Source organism: Leptodactylus fuscus, chromosome 3 (assembly GCF_031893055.1).
Source record: "Leptodactylus fuscus isolate aLepFus1 chromosome 3, aLepFus1.hap2, whole genome shotgun sequence".
NCBI classification, from domain to species: Eukaryota; Metazoa; Chordata; class Amphibia; order Anura; family Leptodactylidae; genus Leptodactylus; species Leptodactylus fuscus.
The window spans coordinates 96,111,886-96,137,943 of NC_134267.1; the positions used below are offsets into that span (position 1 = coordinate 96,111,886).

General features: G+C 43.8%; 1 protein-coding gene across 1 annotated transcript in view; it reads right to left on the bottom strand.

The window, feature by feature from the left end:
• Nucleotides 1–2,403: 2,403 nt before the first annotated feature.
• The window catches only part of ARHGAP18 (Rho GTPase activating protein 18), an 86,278-nt gene continuing 62,623 nt past the window's right edge, over nt 2,404–26,058 (bottom strand). Inside the window, exons 11-15 of the mRNA XM_075268053.1 lie at nt 23,794–24,000; nt 21,295–21,429; nt 18,845–18,969; nt 5,908–5,969; nt 2,404–4,809 (exon numbers count right to left, since the gene is read on the bottom strand). Coding sequence (XP_075124154.1) covers nt 4,715–4,809; nt 5,908–5,969; nt 18,845–18,969; nt 21,295–21,429; nt 23,794–24,000 — 624 coding nt within the window. The 3' untranslated portion in view covers nt 2,404–4,714. The remainder of the gene's footprint in view (nt 4,810–5,907; nt 5,970–18,844; nt 18,970–21,294; nt 21,430–23,793; nt 24,001–26,058) is intronic.

The window sequence follows — 26,058 nt, forward strand, 5'->3', positions numbered from 1 at the left end:
GAGCCAGCGCTGATTGGCCGAAGGCTGGCCAATGCATTCCTATGCGAATGCAGACTTAGCAGTGCTGAGTCAGTTTTGCTCAACTACACATCTGATGCACACTCGGCACTGCTACATCAGATGTAGCAATCTGATGTAGCAGAGCCGAGGGTGCACTAGAACCCCTGTGCAAACTCAGTTCACGCTAATAGAATGCATTGGCCAGCGCTGATTGGCCAATGCATTCTATTAGCCCGATGAAGTAGAGCTGAATGTGTGTGCTAAGCACACACATTCAGCACTGCTTCATCAAGCCAATACAATGCATTAGCCAGTGCTGATTGGCCAGAGTACGGAATTCGGCCAATCAGCGCTGGCCAATGCATTCTATTAGCCCGATGAAGTAGAGCTGAATGTGTGTGCTAAGCACACACATTCAGCACTGCTTCATCAAGCCAATACAATGCATTAGCCAGTGCTGATTGGCCAGAGTACGGAATTCGGCCAATCAGCGCTGGCTCTGCCGGAGGAGGCGGAGTCTAAGGTCGGACCTGAATGGAGACTGGTGTGGAGCGATCTTAGACTCCGCCTCCTCCAGCAGAGCCAGCGCTGATTGGTCGAGTTCCGTACTCTGGCCAATCAGCGCTGGCCAATGCATTCTATTAGCCCGATGAAGTAGAGCTGAATGTGTGTGCTTAGCACACACATTCAGCTCTACTTCATCAGGCTAATAGAATACATTGGCCAATCAGCGCTGGCCAATGCATTCTATTAGCTTGATGAAGCAGAGTGTGCACAAGGGTTCAAGCGCACCCTCGGCTCTGATGTAGCAGAGCTGAGGGTGCACAAGGGTTCAAGTGCACCCTCGGCTCTCCTACATCAGAGCCGAGGGTGCGCTTGAACCCTTGTGCAGCCTCGGCTCTGCTACATCAGAGCCGAGGGTGCGCTTGAACCCTTGTGCACACTCTGCTTCATCAAGCTAATAGAATGCATTGGCCAGCACTGATTGGCCAGAGTACGGAATTCGGCCAATCAGCGCTGGCCAATGCATCCCTATGGGAAAAAGTTTATCTCACAAAAATCACAATTACACACCCGATAGAGCCCCAAAAAGTTATTTTTAATAACATTCCCCCCTAAATAAAGGTTATCCCTAGCTATCCCTGCCTGTACAGCTATCCCTGTCTCATAGTCACAAAGTTCACATTCTCATATGACCCGGATTTGAAATCCACTATTCGTCTAAAATGGAGGTCACCTGATTTCGGCAGCCAATGACTTTTTCCAATTTTTTTCAATGCCCCCAGTGTCGTAGTTCCTGTCCCACCTCCCCTGCGCTGTTATTGGTGCAAAAAAGGCGCCAGGGAAGGTGGGAGGGGAATCGAATTTTGGCGCACTTTACCACGTGGTGTTCGATTCGATTCGAACATGGCGAACACCCTGATATCCGATCGAACATGTGTTCGATAGAACACTGTTCGCTCATCTCTAGTAAAAAGCTCATCTTAAGCTCTACAGAAAGATAATGCTATATCACTACCTATTTTTATCAGAAATGGCAAGAAAAGGAAATCTGCTGAAACCCATATGTACTGAAGTACCACTGCAGAACTACAAAAAAGCACTACAAGCCTGCATGGATCCTTATAGTGTCAAGCACATACTAATCATGAAATAATAGTAACAGACATGTGTTCACCATGTATGACAAATAGTTGAAGTCATTCTCTGCCCATTCCTCCAATGCTGACCACACTTTCAAGTGTTACAGTCATACAGATCATTTAGACTTATATCATATTTGCAAGTTTCAAAGAAGGCTGTGTGTTTTATTTCTATAATATTACACAAGGACTCCTAAAATATGAGAAAATTATCTATTCAAAAATATTTGTGGTTGAACTAGTGGCCTCGGGTACAACGAACAAGGTTCCTACTGCAAAAAGTGGTTTCCCAAACGGAAATCAGTTTCAACTCTGGTCTGTCAAAAGGAGGTAGAGGAAGACATAAAAACAAGACGTTTTTTGTACTTTTTTTTTGTACATTTAGTGATCCTTTAAGGGCCTGGACTGTACTATATTATTAATAGATGTTATCAAAGATGGTACGTTCCCTTCGCAGTAAGTATCAAAACAGTAAGACCTCCTGCACATGACCACATTCAGTTCCACAAAGTCCGCATGAGGGCTATATTTCCTGGACTGAACGTGGCCATATACATGCATAGTGCATGTGATGCAATGAGCTCCAGGCATAAAGAGTTCAGGAAACATGACCCTCATGCAGACAGTATTTGCCCTGAAGATCATGTGCAGGAGGCCTTCGAGTGCCAGTCTGGAAAAGAAACAAATCCAGGATACATTTTGTTAAAGGGTTTGCATTATATACAGTTTGACAAAATAAATCAATGTAGGGCTACAGCTGTAATATTCATGGTTTTAATCCGTCAAGGCATCAGAACAATAGGCAAAAAGTGACAGAATAACTAATACAAACAGATCACTCTCTGCTTTCGTCATGTTTCTTCCATCAGCTTTCGTTTTTTTGTGAAAAGGCCTAAGACCTTATTCCCATGTCAGTGCTTTGGTAAGCGATTTGCATCAGCAATGGCAAGTCAAAGCCAGGAGCAGAGAGAAAGCACAGAACCTGTACGAATCGTTCCATTACTCCTCACCTCTGTGAAGTCTCCACTCCTGGCTTTGGTTTGAAATCATGGCTGCAAAACACTGAACAAAACAATGAAATGTGAATAAGGCCAAACATCATGTAAAGACCTTATCACTTTAGTCCTTTGTTTGATAAAGAGCGCTTTGTGGATTGCATTCAATATTATTAACCACAGAAAAGCTTCACTTTTCCTTTTAGTATTCACATGCAATAACCTGAATATTAGATACTCTGCATCAACAGAGATCTCTGAGATTTTTGGTTCAGACTGGATTAATATATGTTATACAGGTTTGTAGTTCACTTTATTAACAAAATTTTAATCTAGATACCAAAACATGGTCAAAACTAATTAAATATATTAACAAATCATATACATTAAAGAAAACCATTCACCAGGATTATGCTGCCATACATATGGGTAGTATAGGCCCGTCTGATGATCATAACAAGTAATGCATGAGGCTGTGGCCATACGGGTCAGAAATGTCGCAATGTACCCGTGGTGGAAATGTCGCAGGAAAAATTGTGGAGTTTTACAGTACAGGCAAAGTGGATGGGATTCTAGCAAATCCCATGTTCACTTTACGGTAAAAAATACCATGCAGACACATTGTGATTTACAAAACCAAAGCGGTTTTGGAAATCGCAGCATGTCAATGTGATTTTCCTGCAGCGCTTTTTGGTGGGACATCCCATGTGGCCTTAGACTAAAGGTGTATTCTGGTACTATAATATTGATGAAATATCCTCACGAGTTCTGCCATTGTATCAACACGTCAGTGATGTCATGCTGATGAGTCACGTTGCCTGTTGGAACTCAACTAAGCTGCAATACCAAGAACAGCTTCAATCCAATTCATAGGGCTTGGTATTCAGTCAAGAGCCCATTCTGCTCATTCAACTACTGCGACTGCTTCAAACAAGTGATCACTGGAGGTGCTAGGGGTCGAACCACCATACATCTGATATTTATTTCCTACTGATGGCTGAAGGATGGGTCATCAATATTATAGTGCTGCTTCATTTTAGAGAAAACAGAGCTTTAATACCGGGTCATGGTGCACGGGTCTCTCAGCTATGTACAAGGGCCATGATCGTTTGACTTAGAGCACTGGGCCTGTTACAGAGTCATGCTGTCTGCACTAAGGGTAGCATCATCCAGATGTCAAGTTCCTTTAAGGACAATAGGACTCCTTATACTGTACACCATACAGAAGTATAAGAGGAATATTTGCAGCTCACTAAATAAATGTCCATTCCCACCCATCTTACTACTCACATGGTTGCAAACTCTATCAAGTAAAACAGTATCACAGTAATTGCCATCTTTGTACAGGGTGTATTTTAGTACTGGTAGTAATGAAATGAAATGCAATGTCTGATTTTCCTGCACTTTTAGAATAATCTATTACAGCTACCAATGTTCAGTCATAGTCCGTCTGAGAGGTGACATTAAGAATTTAGTGATTTGTGAATGATGTGTTGACCACAGTAGGTAAATACACATTTACATGAAGGTCAGGCAATTGCTTGTGTAAGAAAAAAAAAAAAATAATATACAAAGCAAAGTTAAAACAAAAAAAAAAAAAGTTTACACCAGTTAACACCCACAATATCTTCACATAATCATTTTAAAAATACTGTATATAATTATATGTACATGTATAACAAAAATATCTATACAAAAAGAAAATATAGTCCTGCTACAATAGTTCCTTCATGTACTTAAAGTAAGGCAAAATGAATCTTCTGCAAAATGGGACCTTCAGAACAATGGAATTCTGCATTGATACAAAAACATTTTAATGTAATGGTTTTCATGACCAATAAAAAGTCATAACTCGTGAAAAAAAAAATGGTCTACCAGAAACCAGTGTATCAGAAACTTCGTGAATAACCTACATTATTGTTAACAAATGAACAGAACAGTCATAACTGGCCGAAATTCAGTGTTTGCTGTACCCAGTAATAAGAACATCCTGTTATAATCATTACAATCATTCCTTCGCTATATATTGTATCATGCTTGTTCTTGAACATTGTGCTATTTTACATGTTGGACAGTTCATTCCTTCGGCTTCGGTTTTATAACCCATTCAGCATTTGGATTGAGGAGAGACAAATCTTTCATATACGTTGTATCTTCAAGGCAGCGCTCACCTGGAGTAACATGTAGAAATAGTTATAGTTAGGATTAGAGAACCTGAAGAAGAGCTGCTTGAGTTACTTTTTAAAGATTTTATTTTAGAAAGAATAAAAGTGAGTGGGCAGACAATGACTTTCCATAGGATACAAGTGCTGAATAATAAAATTTAGCATAGACATTCCTTCCATGTAGAATTATACTTGTGATAATGATACTATGTGTTGCTAGAACTGTCAGACTACCGCTTTCCCCAAGAGGCAATATAGGGGTAGCATTACTTTGACACCACGTTGCCATCTACGTAAGTGAATACAGCAGACTAAAACGTTGCAGGAGATGAAAACTAGGCAAGTACAGTATTTTATAATAAAAGAACTATCAACATATTGGTTGTGGGGGCCAAAAATGAATGAATGCCTAGCCAAGACGCTGGACAATTAGTGTCAAATTCTATTTTACAAGGAATTTATTTTCAGACAACAGAGTTGGAACCTGGAATCCAAGAATCTCTGCCTCTCCATGGGACCACTTTTCCATAAGGAAAACATGATTACAGTATAGGATATAGCCCTAGCAGCAGATACAACAGAAAGACAAAATAGGCAGATAAACTAACACGATGTTCCAAAATCTGGCACACTTTTAGACTGTCTAATCTAAATTTATGGCAATTATTAGTTGACCGTTTCCAAGCAAAAACATTTGCCAAAATTTTGGCACACGGCATTGTATCAAAAGCCCCACCCCTTCTATCAATCCCCACCTTTTCTTCTGAATAAACTCCACGCACTTCACAGGATGCAGAAACTTACAAAATGTTTGAAACACTTAGTCCATCATTCAGACAAATTTTGTACAAAAACGGCCATGAAAAATTTTGTACCCAAGGTGCGCCATTTTCGATTAAAATGGAGAAAAAATAGGATATGACCTATTTAGTCAAAACACAGGTGAAGTGAATAGGCCACATTCACCTACAGCCCTGTGACAGCTGTTAAAAAGGTGGGTGGATACAATGTAATTAGCATACAATTACAAGATAACAAATCATCATACTTCACTTTAAAGACAGGATCAGAGATTGACCTGGAGAGAAAAGTGGTGTGTCTTACCAATATTTCCTCCAATTTCATATAAGCTAACTTCTTCTTTCCTTAAGTTTCTTGATGTGCCACTGTCAATATTAAATATATAACACTGTAAATCACATTTGTAAAAAATGTATAAAAATCTACTTTCCAAATAGGATTTATAAATGTCTACAATGTCATATCTGCAGATTATTTCAACCTAAAATCAAATATAAATTGGTAGAACCTCGAGTCTGTAATTTATTTGACAACAATCTCTAAATAGTTGCTTAAAATAAAGTCATAAAAAACATGTTGTACATGCTATAAATTGCTACAAATCAGAAACTACAACTTCCTCTATAAAAAAGGAGCTGTACTGAGAAAAAACTATTACTTGAAAACAATGAAGAAGAATTTACAAACCGTTACTTAGTAACGAAGACAATTATTATTACAATTATTGGCAATTTTAAAATTAGTTTCTACCTTTATAATTACATTCTAAAAATTACCTAACTCTGCACTGAGATTTATTACCATACTCACTTCTGATGTACACTGTATGATGACAGCTAGAGATGAGCGAACAGTGTTCTATCGAACTCATGTTCGATCGGATATTAGGCTGTTCGGCATGTTCGAATCGAATCGAACACCGCGTGGTAAAGTGCGCCATTACTCGATTCCCCTCCCACCTTCCCTGGCGCCTTTTTTGCTCCAATAACAGCGCAGGGTAGGTGGGACAGGAACTACGACACCGGTGACGTTGAAAAAAGTAGGCAAAACCCATTGGCTGCCGAAAACATGTGACCTCTAATTTAAAAGAACAGCGCCGCCCAGCTTCGCGTCATTCTGAGCTTGCAATTCACCGAGGACGGAGGTTTCCGTCCAGCTAGCTAGGGCTTAGATTCTGGGTAGGCAGGGACAGGCTAGGATAGGAAGGAGAAGACAACCACAACAGCTCTTATAAGAGCTAAATTCCAGGGAGAAGCTTGTCAGTGTAACGTGGCACTGACGGGCTCAATCGCCGCAACCCAGCTTTCCCAGGATCCTGAATGGAATACACTGTCAGTGTATTCCCGTATACCCGATATATACCCCCGATACCCGTTCCAACGGTGTGCCCCCCCACCTTCACCCCAGAAATACCCTGCAAGTCCCCTAGCAATAGAATTGGGGCTATATACACCCACTATTTTTGCTACTGCCATATAGTGCCATTGTCTCACTGGGAATTCAAAGAATATATTGGGCTTACATATAACTTCAATTCCAGGGAGAAGCTTGTCAGTGTAACGTGGCACTGACGGGCTCAATCGCCGCAACCCAGCTTTCCCAGGATCCTGAATGGAACACACTGACAGTGTATTCCCGTATACCCCATATATACACCCCAAATCCCCGTTCCAACGGTGTGCCCCCCCACCTTCACCTCAGAAATACCCTGCAAGTCCCCTAGCAATAGAATTGGGGCTATATACACCCACAATTTTTGCTACTGGTATACAGTGCCATTGTCTCACTGGGAATTCAAAGAATATATGGGGGTTATGTGCACCCACAATTTTTAATACTGCTATACAGTGCCATTGTCTGACTGGGAATTCAAAGAATATATGGGGGTTATGTGCACCCACAATTTTTAATACTGGTATATAGTGCCATTGTCTGACTGGGAATTCAAAGAATATATGGGGGTTACGTGCACCCACAATTTTTAATACTGGTATACAGTGCCATTGTCTGACTGGGAATTCAAAGAATATATGGGGGTTACGTGCACCCACAATTTTTAATACTGCTATACAGTTCCTTTGTCTCACTGGGAATTCAAAGAATATATGGGGGTTATGTGCACCCACAATTTTTAATACTGGTATACAGTGCCATTGTCTGACTGGGAATTCAAAGAATATATGGGGGTTACGTGCACCCACAATTTTTAATACTGCTATACAGTTCCTTTGTCTCACTGGGAATTCAAAGAATATATGGGGGTTATGTGCACCCACAATTTTTAATACTGGTATACAGTGCCATTGTCTGACTGGGAATTCAAAGAATATATGGGGGTTATGTGCACCCACAATTTTTAATACTGGTATACAGTGCCATTGTCTGACTGGGAATTCAAAGAATATATGGGGGTTATGTGCACCCACAATTTTTACTACTGGTATACAGTGCCATTGTCTGACTGGGAATTCAAAGAATATATGGGGGTTACGTGCACCCACAATTTTTAATACTGGTATACAGTGCCATTGTCTGACTGGGAATTCAAAGAATATATGGGGGTTATGTGCACCCACAATTTTTAATACTGGTATATAGTGCCATTGTCTGACTGGGAATTCAAAGAATATATGGGGGTTATGTGCACCCACAATTTTTAATACTGGTATACAGTGCCATTGTCTGACTGGGAATTCAAAGAATATATGGGGGTTATGTGCACCCACAATTTTTAATACTGGTATACAGTGCCATTGTCTGACTGGGAATTCAAAGAATATATGGGGGTTATGTGCACCCACAATTTTTACTACTGGTATACAGTGCCATTGTCTGACTGGGAATTCAAAGAATATATGGGGGTTACGTGCACCCACAATTTTTAATACTGGTATACAGTGCCATTGTCTGACTGGGAATTCAAAGAATATATGGGGGTTACGTGCACCCACAATTTTTAATACTGGTATACAGTGCCATTGTCTGACTGGGAATTCAAAGAATATATGGGGGTTATGTGCACCCACAATTTTTAATACTGGTATACAGTGCCATTGTCTGACTGGGAATTCAAAGAATATATGGGGGTTATGTGCACCCACAATTTTTAATACTGGTATACAGTGCCATTGTCTGACTGGGAATTCAAAGAATATATGGGGGTTACGTGCACCCACAATTTTTAATACTGGTATACAGTGCCATTGTCTGACTGGGAATTCAAAGAATATATGGGGGTTACGTGCACCCACAATTTTTAATACTGCTATACAGTTCCTTTGTCTCACTGGGAATTCAAAGAATATATGGGGGTTATGTGCACCCACAATTTTTAATACTGGTATACAGTGCCATTGTCTGACTGGGAATTCAAAGAATATATGGGGGTTACGTGCACCCACAATTTTTAATACTGGTATACAGTGCCATTGTCTGACTGGGAATTCAAAGAATATATGGGGGTTATGTGCACCCACAATTTTTACTACTGGTATACAGTGCCATTGTCTGACTGGGAATTCAAAGAATATATGGGGGTTACGTGCACCCACAATTTTTAATACTGGTATACAGTGCCATTGTCTGACTGGGAATTCAAAGAATATATGGGGGTTATGTGCACCCACAATTTTTAATACTGGTATATAGTGCCATTGTCTGACTGGGAATTCAAAGAATATATGGGGGTTACGTGCACCCACAATTTTTAATACTGCTATACAGTGCCATTGTCTGACTGGGAATTCAAAGAATATATGGGGGTTATGTGCACCCACAATTTTTAATACTGGTATACAGTGCCATTGTCTGACTGGGAATTCAAAGAATATATGGGGGTTACGTGCACCCACAATTTTTAATACTGGTATACAGTGCCATTGTCTCACTGGGAATTCCACAAATAATTTGGGGATTCATTCACCCTACATCTCAGGCTCTTGCCATATTCACCCAGGTTGTCAGTGCTGCACCAGCTCGTTCCCAGACAGCTCGGCCCGAAAAACGCGTTACCTATATAGAGGATTTGGACAATGAAGACAACATGTTCTAAATCTAATGTCTGCACCTTCTCCAGAATTAAAATAAAGGCAGCGTTTAACTTTCAAATAGCACTGCACAAAGGAAGAGCTTATCAGCTTGTCTCATGACATGCTACTGAAAAGTTTCATTTGTGTATCTTAATGTAAATATAGTTGTATAAGCTTTTTGGGTTTTAGGCACTGCCAAGTTATTTATTACCACCCACTCCCTTATAATGATGATGACGCCAAAGTCACTGTGGGTGTTCAGAGCTCACAGCTTTGGGTGACATTTGTCTTGCTCTCTGTCGGTACCAGCTGTCTTTTTGGATACCGTAAAGTTATGTTGACTTTATTAACAGCTATAGAAGCTTTAGCCAGGTTGTGACGGTGTGTAACCCTAACAACACTAAGTGGGATACACATTAATAGTCAGTCTATGTACGCTAAACGTATCACTGAAGTAATTTTTTTTCCCTCTCCCCTAATATAAGAAAGGAACAGACATTAGACCTAGACCGGGGTTCGAGGCTTGAAAAAATCCAGTATTATTTGTTCTTCATGATGTGAAATATGTGTTGAAAAGCAACCCAAGATGAAGTCAGCCATGTGTGCCAGTGTGTTACTTGGCATGCCTTTGCTGGCCCCAACTGTAAGGGTCACTCTCCATTTCCTCCATTTTCCACTCCCCTTCACACCATTTGTGGTGAAGCAATGGGATGCACTGAAGTGCACCCTCTAGCCTCGTGTGGGATAGGGACATCAGATGCCACTCCAACCCCCTCGTCTTCCTCCGCCAGCCAACGGTGCGAAGATGAGAGGAGTGTGCTCTGAATGTTTTCTGCCTAGCAGAGGCTAGTTCTCACTTACGAAAATGGCCCCACTTTGACCTGTATATCAGGCACAATGGTGTAGGTTTCAAAGAAACATGGCACCAACAAGTTGGAAAACGTGGGCCATGCGTGGACCGTGTTTGAGTCTGGCAAGCTCCAGATCTGCTACCAGGTTCCAGCCATTATCACAGGTGCAAAAATGCCAGGCCCCAGGTGTAGCAGGGAAAAAAAAATGCCATCTCAGCCAGGATGGCATCCCTGACCTCGGAGGCACTGTGCTGTCTGTCCCCCAAGCTGATCAGTTTCAGCACGGCCTACTGACATCTCCCCATGCCAGTGTTACAGTGTTTTCCGCTAGTAGCTGGGGTGGAGGTTGCAGCTTCGTAGGGTTTCAGTCTACTCCTGCCATGGCCTGGGAGAGGAGATAGGCCACCCCAGTTTGCACCCGGGGAACAGACTCCACCACATTCACCCTGCCTGTCATTAAAGATAAGCACTGCAGCATCCCTGACCACAGGCGCTTGTCCATGTGTCGGTGGTCAAGTGGACCTTGCAGCAAAGCGCAGAGCTCTGGGCCCGACTGATGTTATGGGACACATGCAGGCGCAAGGCAGAGACAGCACACCAAGAGAAGTAGTAACGGCTAGGCCCAGCATAGGGAGGTGCCCCAGCTGCCATCTGCTGACGGAAGGCCTGGGTCTCCAGAAGCATAAACAAACACCAACATCTCCAGGGCCAGCAGTTTATCGATGAGGCTGTTACAGGCTTGGGCATGGGGGTGGGTTGTATTGTACTTCTGCCTGCAATGAAAAGCTTGGGAAATGTGGAGTGGCTGGGAAGAGGCGCATGATGGTGCAGGCCAAAAGGGCGCATGAGGGTGAACTCCCCAATGTGTCAGAGATAGGTGTGTAGGTGTCCTTGCATCATATACTTGCACCATATTTGGCTTTGGAAGTTAATTTTGTGCCAAAAAGTGGTTAAGACAGCGATCCCTCAGCTACTCCCGTTACACTGTCTATTGAAGTTACCATCTGTGGAAGTGGACCACCATTTCTAAGATCCCAAAGGAAGCAGGCAAGAGATGTGCAGTTCAGAAAAAAAGATGAGAAAATAAGTTTAGGCTGTAGAGCACAGAGGGATCGGAGAGGACAGAGCTGGTGTCGGCCAGGTATTCCCACAACATGCGCCTATACTTGTCCCTCCTGGTGACACTAGGCCCCTGAGTGGCAGTAATTTGTCCAGGGGGGCCATTAACGTGTTCCAGACCTAGGAATAAGTCTTCCAACAGGGTAGAGTTTTGCATGCCTTTGCTTCTACCCACTGTTTTTGCTGCTTAGCTTCCCTCCACATCTACTCTGCTTTCACCCCTAAACATCACCCCAGTTTATGCCTTTGCTTCTACCCAGGTTTTTTGTTGATTTAGCTTCCCTCTACATCTACACTGCTTTAGCCCCTAGACATCACCCCTGTCCATGTGGGGTCGGTGGCCTCGTCATCCACCAACTCCTCTTCCAATTGCGCACTGCCCCCTTACTGCAAACCGCACATGACCACAGCTTGCCTTGATGGCAACTGTGTCTCATGATCCCCACTTAGGTCCAGACAAGTCGGTGGCGGGTCCAAAACCCCAAAATTGGAAGGAAATGGCAGATGCTGCAGTATTTCTAACACCTGTTCCTGGTGCTCGGGCCTGGTCTGTGTTGTACCCTGCACCCTGCTTAACGCATCTGCCATATCCGAAGTTGTGCTGAGCGCATGCTAATGTTTCGTGTCCAGTGCAATGGATGGGATGGGATTTCACATAAGTCTGCCACCCATGGCCACTCATGGTTGAGCAACTGAGGGAGTTGACTTTGACGAACCCGAGGGTTTTGGAGTTGGAACTACATCAAAGGTCTGTGCTGCTCACACACTCTGCTCAACACATGATATGTTTAGTGCCAGCAGTGTGGAGACGTCGCACAACAGCCGTTGTTCCAGCAGGTACAGGCGTTGTAGGAGTGCATAGAGGCTAGCAGCGGCAACTATACACTTTAAAAACTATCCGCACAAGCGCCACACTTTCACCAGTAGCTCAGGAACATTGGGGTACCTTTTTCAAAAGATTAGCAGCAATGAGTTAAAAATGTGGCCCAGGCATGGAATATGTTGCAGGCTGCCAAGCTACAGAGCCAATCCCAGGTTACGGCCATTATCACACATGACAACATGCCTGGGCCCAGGTGCAGTGGCAAAAACCACATTGCCGTCTCATCGAGGATGGCATGACTCACTTTGTAGGCAGTGTGCTGTCTGGCCCCCAAGCTGATGAGCTTCAGCACGGCCCGCTGACGTCTCCCCACACCAGTGTTGCAGCGTTTCCAGCTCGTAGCTGGGGTCAATTTAACAGCGGAGGAGGGTGGTGTTTCAGCCCTCCTCCCAGGAATGTTGTGTGGGGAGACAAGTCAGGCCACCACATTTTGCGACCCGGTCCACGCCTCAACTACATTCAACCACTGTGCCCAAATTGAAAGGTAGCGTCCCTGTCCGCATGCACTTGTCCATTCGTAACTGGTCACATGGAACTTTAGGGCTAAGCGCTGAATTTAGGGACCCCCTCATGTTTGGGGGAAAGTGCTGGTGTGGACGGCACAGTGCGGTGGCGCAGTAGACACTCTGCCCAAAAAGGGCAGAGTGTCCCCCAGCCGGGATTCCAACATCTCCTGGGCCAGATTTCTTGAGATGAGGCCGTTGAAGCCTTGGGCATGTGGGTGGGTTGCGCTGTACTTTAGCATGAAATGAAAGGCTTGGGAGATGGGGAGTTGCTGGGAAGAGGCGCATGATGGCGCGGGCAAAAGGAGAAATGGCAGGAAAAGGTGAGGATAAGGGTGAACTCCCCAAAGTGTCAGAGGCAGATGTGGAGGTGTCCTGGCTCCTGGTCTGGACTGCAGCGCCAGCCCTGTCAACAGTGGAAGAGGCAGTGGCCGCCAGGCCAAACGACGATTATCCTGCGCTTGCTCTCACCCCAGCCCAGGGCTTGCCTTCCAAATGATGGCACCCGCAAGAGGTGGTGAGATTCCTCTCCGCAGATCTCCAAACCATCTTGGACTTGCAAATTGCACTAAATTTGTCATGTAACTGACATGTATATGATGAGTCTATCCATTGTCTGTTCATTTTGGTGAAAGTCAGCCTGTCAGCTGACAGACAGCTGTGCTTGTCAGTGATGATGTCACCGGCTGCTTGTACCCCCAGTTTTTGCTGCTTAGCTTGCCTCCACATCCACACTGCTTTTGCCCCTACACATCACCCCTATCCATGCCTGTGCCTCTAGCCATAAGTCTGCCACCCATGGAAACTCATGGTGCAGAAAGTGAGGGAGCTGACTCTGAGGAACCCTTGGGTTTTGTAGCTGGTACTCCATCAAAGGTCTCTGCTGCTCACACACCCTGCTGAACATACGGTATCTAGGGTTAGAGCGTGTGGTGACCTCGCACAACAGTAGGTGCTTCAGGCAGATGTAGGCCTTGCTGGAGTGTATTGCGGCTAGCTCCAGGTACTGTAGACTTGGGAAAGTGGGTGTCCAAGTGCCGCACTTTCACCCTTAGCTCAGCTAATTTGGGGTATGTTTTTAAAAATCATTGCACCACTACATTGAACATGTGGGCCAGGCATGGAACGTGTTGGAGGCTGGCAAGCTCCAGAGCCCTCCAACAAGCTAAAAAACCTGGCCCCAGGGGCAGCGGGGATAAACAAATTGCCATCTCATCCAGGATGGCATCCCTGACCTCAGAGGCAGTGTGCTGTCCGTCTCCCAAGCTGATGAGCTTCAGCCCAGCCTGCTGACGTCTCCCCACACCAGTGTTGCAGCGTTTTCAGCTCGTAGCTGGGGTAAATCTAACAGCGGAGGAGGAGGAGGGTGGTGTTTCAGCCCTCCTCCCAGGAATGTTTTGTGGGGAAACAAGTCAGGAAAATTCTTGAAACGGGAGAGTTTTGCATCTTTGCCCTTGCTGCCTATGGACATCCCTTTGCCTCTAGCCACCATTTTCCCTGCTTTGCTTGCCTCCACATCCACACTGCTTTTGCCCCTAGACATCACCCCAGTCCATGCCTTAGCTTGTACCCCCAGTTTTTCCTGCTTAGCTTGCCTCCACATCCACACTGCTTTTGCCCCTAGACATCACCCCAGTCCATGCCTTAGCTTGTACCCCCAGTTTTTCCTGCTTAGCTTGCCTCCACATCCACACTGCTTTTGCCCCTAGACATCACCCCAGTCCATGCCTTAGCTTGTACCCCCAGTTTTTCCTGCTTAGCTTGCCTCCACATCCACACTGCTTTTGCCCCTAGACATCATCCCTATCCATGCCTCTTCCCCTAGCCATAACTCTGCCACCCCTGGAAACTCATGGTGCAGAAACTTTGGTTGCTGACTTTGAGGAACCCTTGGGTTTTGTAGATGGAACTCCATCAAAGGTCTGTGCAGCTCACACACCCTGCTCAAGATATGGTATTGTAGGGTTTCAGCGTGTGTGAATGACGGACAACAGCCTGTGTTTGGACAGATGTAGGCCTTGCTAGAGTGTTTTTAGGCTAGCAGCGACTCCTGTGCACTTGCAAAAGTGGGCGCACAAGCGCCGCATTTTCAACAGTAGCTTCGGTACATTTGGGTATGTTTTTAAAAAACTTTGCACCACTAGGTTAGACGTGGGCCAAACATGGAACGTGTTGGAGGCTGGCAAGCTCCAGAGCCGCTACCAGGTTCCAGCCATTATCACAGGCGTAAAAATGCCAGGCCCCAGGTGTAGCAGGGAAAAAAAAATGCCATCTCAGCCAGGATGGCATCCCTGACCTCGGAGGCACTGTGCTGTCTGTCCCCCAAGCTGATGAGCTTCAGCACCGCCTGCTGACGTCTCCCCACACCAGTGTTTTAGCGTTTGCCGCTAGTAGCTGTGGTGGAGGTTGCAGCGTCGTAGGGTTTCAGTCTACTCCTGCCATGAATTTTGGCCTGGGAGAGGAGATAGGCCACCCCAGTTTGCACCCGAGGAACAGACTCCACCACATTCACCCTGCCTGTCATTAAAGATAAGCACTGCAGCATCCCTGACCACAGGCGCTTGTCCAAGTGTCGGTGGTCAAGTGGACCTTGCAGCAAAGCGCGGAACTAAGGGCCCACCTGATGTTGAGTGACACGTGCTGGTGCAAGGCGGGGACGCCACACCGGGAGAAGTTGAGACGGCTAGGGACGGCATAGTGAGGTGCCACAGTTGCCATCAGGTCCGGGAAGGCGGGAGTTTCAACAAGCCGGAACGCCAACCTCTCCTGGGCCAGCAGTTTAGCGATGTTGGCGTTCTAGGCTTGCGTGGGTGGGTGGTTAGCGGTGTATTTCTGCCGGCGCTCCAATGTCTGAGAGATGGTGGGTTGTTGTAAAGAAGCGCCTGATGGTGCCTTTGATGGTGCAGGAGAAGGAGATAAGACAGAAACAGGGGAGGATGAGGGAGAAGTCAACAAAGTGGCGGAGGCAGATGAAGTGATGTCCTGGCTCGTCCTCTGGAGTGCATCGCCAGCACTGTGAGCAGAGGCAGTGGCATGAACGGCGGGCGACGTTTGTCCTGCCGTTGCTGCCTGCCACTGATTCCATTGCTTGGATTCCAAATGACGGTGCATTGAAGTGGTGGACAGGTTGCTCTTCTCAGGGCCCCTACTCGATTTCGAGAGGCAAATTGTGTAGACGACACTATATCTGTCCTCGGCGCATTCCTTGAAAAAACTCTACACCTTCAAGAAACGTGCCCTCGATGGGGGAGTTTTTCTGGGCTGGGTACAAAAGGGAACATCTTCGGACATTCCGGGTCTGGCCTGGCTTCGGCAAAGCAGCTGACCTCTGCCTCTGGACATGTCTCTGCCTCTAGCTACCCTTTTTGGTGCTGCACCTGCCTCAACATCCACACTACTTTCCCAGCTTGACATCTGCCTTGTCCAGGTGGGGTCGGTGTCCTCGTCGTCCACCACCTCCTCTTCCAACTCCTGTCTCGCCTCCTCCTCCTGCACAATGCGCATGTCAACTGGCTGCCCTGACAGCAACTGCGTCTCATCGTCGTCGATGAGGGTGGGTTGCTGGTCATCCGCCACCAAATCGACCGGAGATGGAATGGAGGAGACTCTAGTGTTTGAGCATCTGGACACAGATACTCGTCTGTTAGGTCCGTGGAATCGCGAAATGGAGGGGCAGGTTGCGGTACAGTCAAAGGAAGGGAGAACAGCTCTGGGGAGCAGGGACAGTTGGGGTTATTGTTCTGAGAAGATTGGGAATTTTGGGTGGAAGGAGGACAAGACTGTTGGGTAAGAGGAGGTAGAGGCTGACTGGCTGGTGGACAATGTGCTTTAAGCGTTATCCGACAGCCATTGCAAGACCTGTTCCTGGTTCTCGGGCCTACTAATCTTTGTACTATTCAGCCTAGTTAATGTGGAACTTTTGTGCAAAGCGCAGAACTTAGGGCCCGCCTGATGTTAAGGGACACACGCTGGTACAAGGCTCAACTCACCCTAAGTGCCAAAAACACTGCTGGTGCAAGGCTCTACTCATGCCAAGGGCCTCAATCTCTGCTGGTAGCTCAGCTTAAGGTCATGTAACTTTGTTTGGAAGGGCTCATGTTAAGGGCTAGAAAAGTGAATTTTGGAAGGTCTTACCACATCACACACACACACACACACACACACTCAAAATGACAGTTAAGGGTGAGGGCTTTTGGAATTCCCATTGCCTATTCCATTTGTGGTTGTCATGGGGAACGTGATTTAAAGGGGTGGTTGTTACTGTTTGTTGAGCTTAAATTGGGGTTTGTGTCCATCCATTTGGGGAGTAAAGAAGGTTTCCAGGTATTTTCCCACTTTGATAGAGGTTTTTTTGAATGTGGAAAGTGTGTAGTTGTTAGGCAGTGATGTTGGGGTAATAGAGGGTCTTTGGTGTGTTAGATGCCCCCAGACATGCTTCCCCTGCTGTCCCAGTGTCATTCCAGAGGTGTTGGCATCATTTCCTGGGGTGTCATAGTGGACTTGGTGACCCTCCAGACACGGATTTGGGTTTCCCCCTTAACGAGTATCTGTTCCCCATAGACTATAATGGGGTTCGAAACCCGTTCGAACACACGAACATTGAGCGGCTGTTCGAATCGAATTTCGAACCTCGAACATTTTAGTGTTCGCTCATCTCTAATGACAGCATGATTTACAATACTATACATGGAAGAACATCTATAGGGTTAAATTTAAAGGAAAACCAATTGTCTATTCTTATGATAGGCCATCCTTTTTTGATTAGTGGGGGTTCAACTGTCAACAGTCTGCGGATCAATAGTTTTTTCGTGATCTGGCTACCAGCAATTTTTTTTTTCTTTTTTTATAAAATACCTCCAACGTTCCTGTTAAACACAATTTTATTTTGTTTGGTGAATGCGGATTACTGGACTTTGGCTTGTGTAAGGTTCTTTTGTGTAGATTAGTGATGTTTTGTTAATACATGCATGTATACATTGTTGGTCTTAAAGGCAACATTCTCATTGGATAAAATATGTGTGAGGTTCACTTATAGGTGTCAGAGCTATCGCTAAAAATGAAAAGTAATGGTGGGCACTTAATTGGTAGCTCACAGACAATAAGGTGCATTTCATAGTTTGGGGATCTTAAACAAATCCTACCATTACTCGGTTATAGAAACACATATGCAACTAGAAGCAACATTCACTAAGAAGAGAAGGCTATGTACTTTAGTTCCTTCGTAAAGCATAACATTTACTTTAGCATGCACTCTGCCATACGTGTATTGGAGCTGAAATCCTTCACTTTTCACCTATAGTTTTTAAAGAGGTTGCCAATGGGAACGGAGCGGTAAAAAAGGTGAAGGAGCAGATGATCCCTGTGAGTGGTGACTGTCGCCCTCAACATTTACATATTTATGGTCTATACAAGAAGATGACTACTCACTGTGTTATTGCAATAAGCAGCTGCCGATAATGTTTACTATGCTCTGATCCTGGCTGCCCTCTGCTGCCTCCTATAGGCGATGGTACACTTAAGTCACGACACTGAAGAACTTCGACGCTGTGTTCTTTAGAGTCGGCTACAATGCACCCTGAAGGCAGCAGCGGAGGGTGGCCCAGATTGGAGCATTTTTTTTTTTTTATTTTTGCTAGAGCTACAAATATCACAAAATTATGGATATTTCTAGATTCTGCACAGCATCCAAGTTAAGCTAGGTCTTTGTTTTTACACACCAAACTCAAAAGGTTAGCCATTACAGGTCTATACTAAGGCTAGCCCATAAATAAAACCCTGGACAACCCCTTAACATATCAGGAGTCCATCCTTATTATTTCTCTTGATAACACAAGTTGCAGTAAAAACATTAAATACCTTTCCTCATTAAGAAACCGGGCTAAGATGTCGCCAGCTTTTAAATCTTCTGTTAGTTGTACCGCCATAGAAACCTTAGAAAAATGAGGTGCTTGTACCCTTATGAATCCTGGCGATATGTCGATCTTTTATTAGGGAACAAAAATGGAAAAAAAATATAGATTAGTATAAATATAAATATTGTATGGGTACAATTATTGAAAAGTAACAGACTTCCAGATGGTTGAATCTCTTATTGTCCACATAACTCACCGACTTTCTACAATGCAGAGTTTCCTTTTATCAGATGTCTGTAAAACCTGACCAGTAACTCGAGTCCTGACATTACTACTACAATGTATACATTGTTAAACTACACAGATATCTTCCTGCATGCTAAGAAAATATCTTACAATAAACTCAATATAATAATATAAAAATAATCTACTACATAGCACTAAGCATTCTGTCTCTGAAATGGAGTGATCTGGTAAAAGACCAAGGCAAGTACTGTAAAATATGAACTCCCCTCAGCAGCCTTTTCAAGTGCAGCAGACAAAGGTTCTCTTTCATGGACTGGTGGGTTGCACTGAACTGAATTCACCCACAGCTTCTCTATTATGAGTCCTTTACAATAATACAACAGGCGACTCGTGTTAATGCAATTGTCTGAGGAAGCTAGACTTCAGACCTGATTGGGTGGTAAACAAGTTACAACTTTCTCCACTAGAGGGCAGAAGACCCCAGCAACAATATTCCTCGAATGTACAGATACAATATGAAGACTGAATAGGCTAGAATAGTATCCTGATAAACACTGGAATTAGGAGATATTTATAATAGGAATAAATAAGGACACTATATATATATATATATATATATATATATATATATATATATATATATATAGTGGGCAAACCCACAAAGATGACAAAATATTGCTTTTAATATTAATTATAGAAAATTATAAATGAAATGATAGGGAATAACATAAGTCCCCTGGTTAAAGGGGCTCTATCAGCAGATTTACGGGTTATGAGCTAAAAATATGCCTGAATAGCCTTTAATAAGGCTATTCAGGTGCTGCTATTAGTTTGTAAAAAGATCCCCCCCCAGTTTTTATTAATTACCTTGGTAATCGATATGTAAATGAACTTGATCGTGCACGGTGGGCGTGTCGTGCACCCCTTAGCGTCATAGCTTCTGCACGCTCAACGCTGCCTCCATGCCCCCTCTCCTCCTCCTTATTCACAGCGGTTTCTATTGAAAGCATACGCAGTAGTGCTCCCTCCAGCACGCTACTGTGCATGCTCCAGCAATGTTCTCTATGGGAAAATAGTGCTGGAGCATGCGCATTAGTACGCCGGAGAGAGCGCTACTGCGCAGACGCGTGCTTTCAATAAAAACCGCCGTTAATAAGAAGGAGGAGGGGGGGCTTGGAGGCAGCGGTGTGCATGCAGAAGCTATGACGCTAAGGGGTGCACGACACGCCCACCGTGCACAATCAAGTTCATTTACATATCGATTACCAAGGTGGGTCTTTTTAAAAACTAATAGCAGCACCTGAATAGCCTTTTTAAAGGCTATTCAGGTATATTTTCAGCTCATAACCCATAAATCTGCTGATAGAGTCCTCTAAAGGCAACAAGACGGAAAGTTTTTGGAGACTAAACCACCCACAGGTACTTGAGCATTGATGATATGCCCCACAAAAGTCTTCTATAGTTACTAGGAGCTAAGTCCACAGTGTTCCAGCAACATGCCCAGTCTTCTGATAAAGTCAAGGCGCCTACATTATAGATTCATGGTGCATGCACTCGACATGCAGTGCATGCTCAGTGAAGAGAGGTATACTGACTTCATGGAAATGTACCGGGAGCACCACAGATGAGTCAAATGAGTAACTTCTGGTAGTTTAGCTTGCCAGAACATGTTGAGACTTTTCTTTAACCATCCCATTACATTAAAGGGTTAACTATTTACAGGGACTGCTCTGCCAGAGTTGGCCAGTTCATGAAAATCCATGAATTACACAGTCAACCATCCCCTTCATAGGCCTGCACGTAATATTCATTATGTTTCTCCACATGTTGCCAATTCCCTTCATCTCTTTGGTAACAGATCAACCACAATTGTGAGGTTTAATGGGGTTAAAGGAAGCATTGAAAAAAAATAAGTACTCCTGATTTTTTTTTCATTTATCAAACCTCCACCACTTCCTTTGATAATGCATATGATGCAAGCAGTGGTGTACTCAATTTGCTTACTGGCCATTTCATGACCCCTACTCTGACCTGCCAATTCCTACAGTGTCTGCTTTAATGCATGTGTGAAATCCACATAGTACCTAAATAAAGCAACGGTAAGAGAATTGAATGCACCACCACCTGCAACGTGTGTTATCCTCAAGAGGAAGAAAAAATAATAATCTGTGAGTACTTAAATATTATCTTGCAGAAAAAGATGCTTACATCTGCATTCTTTTCAGCCTTCTCTGGCTTCTCCCTGTCATATGCCATTCTTCTTAGTAGTCGTCTCATAGCTCTTTCCTTAGAAGTTTTTTTCTGGTTTTGCTGTCTAACTTGTGCAACTAGAAACTTTGGAATCTGTAAAAAAAAAAAATAAAAAAAAAAATCCTTGACTGCAGTTATTTCACAAAATGTATTAACAAGACCGGGTCTGGTGGGAAATACTGCAAAGGTATCTGAGAGGGGTTAAAAGATGCCAAAACGACTTGACAGAGTTTTTGCACATTAGTAATGCGAAGAGGATTACAACTAGAGAAGGCGGCGGCTGGCATAGGTGGGACAGACAGGGCCCCATTATACTTACTGTATATGTCACATATTGCTGAATATATTTTCACTTCTCCCTTCTGCTGAATCCACTCCTGGCTTTGGCAATGTGCGGTCTAAGCCTAAAAATTGTTGTTTTTTTTTTGGTCTATCAATAGGCCATGAATATCTGATCAGTGGAGGCTTGGGTGTTAGGACTCCAAACAAATTAGCTGGGCCCGGCAGCAATACCTCGCAGTGAACGAAGTTGGAGGCAGATGGCTATTGTACATTGTGTAATGGCCTGCAGAGTCAGCCCTGCTACCATTACAGTGAAGGCGAGCTGAGGTGTAATAACATGGCTTAGTCACTATACAATGTATTGAGCCATCTTCTTCTGGTTCTGTACACTGTATAGTACCAAGCCTAGCAGCAGTCTCAAACAGTAGATCAGCAGGGTGTCGTGAGATCAAATACTGATGGCTTATTGTAACAATAGGACATCAGAAAATGATCCAGGACAATAAAGCATTAAAACAGAAGCAATACCCTGGAAAATAATTTCCATAGTCATAAAAAGATGATTATCTCTGGATTGCTTCTTCAATTTGTGTTCACAGATGTATGCTTTTACTCCTAACCAGAGATGGGTTGACCTCACAAATTTAATTTTGATGCCCTTCTGGTTGGTTTTGGCCTGAACTCTCCTTAGACCCCAGAGTATAATAAAAGGAGGCTTTGGCGTAGTGAGTAAACATAACACCTCGCCTCACCTCTCCTTGGCATACTACGGGTTTCAGGCAGTCCCTCAAATTCCTCTGTCAGATGTTGGGCCACCACTGTGTCCATATGGTGCACACAACATCATTTTGCTGGGTCAAAGGATGCCAGGGGAGATGAAGCCAGGGGAGTATAACAAGAGTTTGGTAATTTTACTCACCTCCCCTGACTAGGTCATCAGTATCTGATTGGTGGGGGTCCAACACCCAGACCCCACACAAACAGCTGATGCTGAGAAGCTAGAGGTTAATGGAACCAGAATCAGCTCTTCTTCTACTCAAGTAACAGACGCAGAACTACAACCTAATGCACTATGTAGCGCCACTGCTATGCAGTGCATGGAGTTGTAGCTCTGCACCTACCACCTATAGCTGCAGAGCTGCCTCCTTTCATCTGTATAGTTTCCAAAAGGCGGATGAGCTGCACAGGGGCTGGGTATCGATCCCCACTGATCAGATACTGAGGACCTAAAGTCTGAATGAGAAATAAACACTAGTGTTAATTTGCCACATATTTTCTGCTTCTTTTGCATTTCAAAGGGCTTTGTAAGACATAATCCACCTGAAGATTACGGTCATGTGATATATGGTCCATGGTCATGTGATGAACACACAGGCGCACAGCCGGTTATAGTCACACCACAGTAATCAGACATCTGCCTGGTAACGAGCTGTGCACCTGTGTGAACATCACATGACCATGAACTATACATCACATGACCATGGACTGTACATCACATGACCATGGACTGATTTTTAGCCACTGTTTGTAAGCAGAATGAATGACATCAAGTAGAGATCTAGAAAGCTGTGAGGAATTGATACAGAAAGTACATTAGAAAATTGTACAACTTTCATTAAACAACAAATTTAGTCTCTTACTATTGGGCTAAAACGGAATAAACCGTTTTGTCAAATTTGGACTACGGTAAGGATGGACACATCAGTTTAGAAAATAAATGGGTGGGCAGATAACAGGAACAAATTTCAAGATTTAATTGGGGCTTTTCCACTTAAGACAATGAGTTTATACATATGAATCTAAAAGCAATCAGATATTTGATCTTCCCTGTGACAGCACCACTCTCAAGCAGGCACTGTAGATGGAAGCAATACATCTGTGAGTGACTGGTCAGGAGTTGCAATGTGTTAGCAAAAGATGTTCCAGTCATTAAGGCCTCATAAGACTGAGAGGTACATCAGCCAGGAAAATGGCCACTTTTCCAGGGTAATTTGTATCCATGGAGCACCCGTTTCCTCGGAAAATCTGTCACAGACAGATGAGACTTGTATAAATTGTAGGAGCCTTTAGACAACAAAAAAATGATATTTGGGTAGCTATGATCATTTCTGCATGTGCCTTAGTATAGAAATAAGTAATATTTCTTTATAAACTTTATTTAACATGCTAACGTACCGTCCAGAGGAGTTTTTGGTATTTGATCATGAATAGCATGACAGAAGCGGTCCGGGCTGCACTAGTAACAGCGACCTGATCCAGAGCTTTAAAAGGAGAGGTGTGGAGAGAAAAGAGATTCGGTGCCATTATCATAGCAACGTTCTTAAGAGTCATTTTATTTTGTTCTCTGTGATCAACGACCCTTTGAAGAAATTCAAGGAGTGCCTGAAACAAAAAGGAAACACAAGATACTTATGTGTCACACTGCAGGATCCAGCTTATTCATTAGCATTTTCTTACAGATATCTTCAGAGAAGGCCTTTTCTTTACAAGCACAAGTTATGTTGGAACTGATAGGACAGTACAGGAATTTAGTATGTGCATAGTGTAGTCAGAACACACTTTGCTGATCTGCACTGTCCCAGGTTTACATATACTGGAATTATATTTGCACTCATTCACTAGGCTATGTTCACAACTGCATTGGATTCTACATCCTGTGTTAAAAATGGTCGAAGTACAGTGACCGCTGGTCTATTCAGAGAAGGGAACAAAAGTCCATTGTTCTCTTGATCAGTAGGGATAGGAATAGTCACACACCCACTGATTTGCAAATTATCCCCTAACCTATGGTTAAGGAATAAATTGCTTTGATAGGAAATGCATTTATATATATGTATTACACAGTACAGACCAAAAGTTTGGACACACTTTCTCATTGAAAGAGCTTTCTGTATTTTCATGACTATGAAAATTGTAGATTCACACTGAAGGCATCAAAACTATGAATTATCACATGTGGAATTATATACTTAACAAAAAAGTGTGAAACAACTGAAAATATGTCTTATATTCTCGGTTCTTCAAAGTAGCCACCTTTTGCTTTGATTACTGCTTTGCACAGTGTTGGCATTCTCCTGATGAGCTTCAAGAGGTAGTCACCGGAAATGGTTTTCACTTCACAGGTGTGCCCTGTCAGGTTTAATAAGTGGGATCTCTTGCCTTATAAATGGGGTTGGGACCATCAGTTGTGTTGTGCAGAAGTCAGGTGGATACACAGCTGATAGTGCTACTGAATAGACGGTTATAATTTGTATTCTGGCAAGAAAAAGCAGCTAAGTAAAGAAAATCAAGTGGCCATCATTACTTTAAGAAATGAAGGTCAGTCAGTCCGAAAAATTGGGAAAACTTTGAAAGTGTCCCCAAGTGCAGTTGCAAAAACCATCAAGCGCTACATAGAGGCTCACATGAGGACTGCCCCAGGAAAGAAAAACCAAGAGTCACCTTTGCTGCGGAGGATAAGTTCATCCGAGTCACCAGCCTCAGAAATCGCAGGTTAATAGCAGCTCAGATTAGAGACCAGGTCAATGCCACACAGAGTTCTAGCAGCAAACACATCTCTACAACAGCTATTAAGAGAAGACTTTGTGCAGCAGGCCTTCATGGTAAAATAGCTGCTAGAAAACCACTGCTAAGGACAGGCAAACAAGCAGAAGATACTTGTTTGGGCTAAAGAACACAAGGAATGGACATTAGACCGGTGGAAATCTGTGCTTTGGTCTGATGAGTCCAAATTTGAGATCTTTGGTTCCAACCACCATGTCTTTGTGCGACGCAGAAAAGGTGAACGGATAGACTCTACATGCCTCGTTCCCACCGTGAAGTATGGAGGAGGAGGTGTGATACTGTGGGGGTGCTTTACTGGTGACACTGTTAGAGATTTATTAAAAATTGAAGGCATACTGAGCCAGCATGGGTACCACAGCATCTAGCAGTGGCATGCTGGTTTGCGTTTAGTTGGACCATCATTTATTTTTCAACAGGCCAATGACCCCAAACACACCACCAGGCTGTGTAAGGGCTATTTGACCAAGAAGGAGAGTGATGGGGTGCTATGCCAGATGACCTGGCCTCCAAAGTCACCAGACCTGAACCCAATCGAGATGGTTTGGGGTGAGCTGGACCCCAGAGTGAAGGCAAAAGGGCCAACAAGTGCTAAGCATCTCTAGGAACTCCTTCAAGACTGTTGGAAGACCATTTCAGGTGACTACCTCTAGAAGCTCATCAAGAGAATGCCAAGAGTGTGCAAAGCAGTAATCAAAGCAAAAAGTGGCTACTTTGAAGAACCTAGAATATAAGACATATTTTCATTTGTTTCACACTTTTTTGTTAAATATATAATTCCACGTGTTAATTTATAGTTTTGATGCCTTCAGTGTGAAACTACAATTTTCATAGTCATGAAAATACAGAAAACTCTTTGAATGTGAAGGTGTGTCTGTG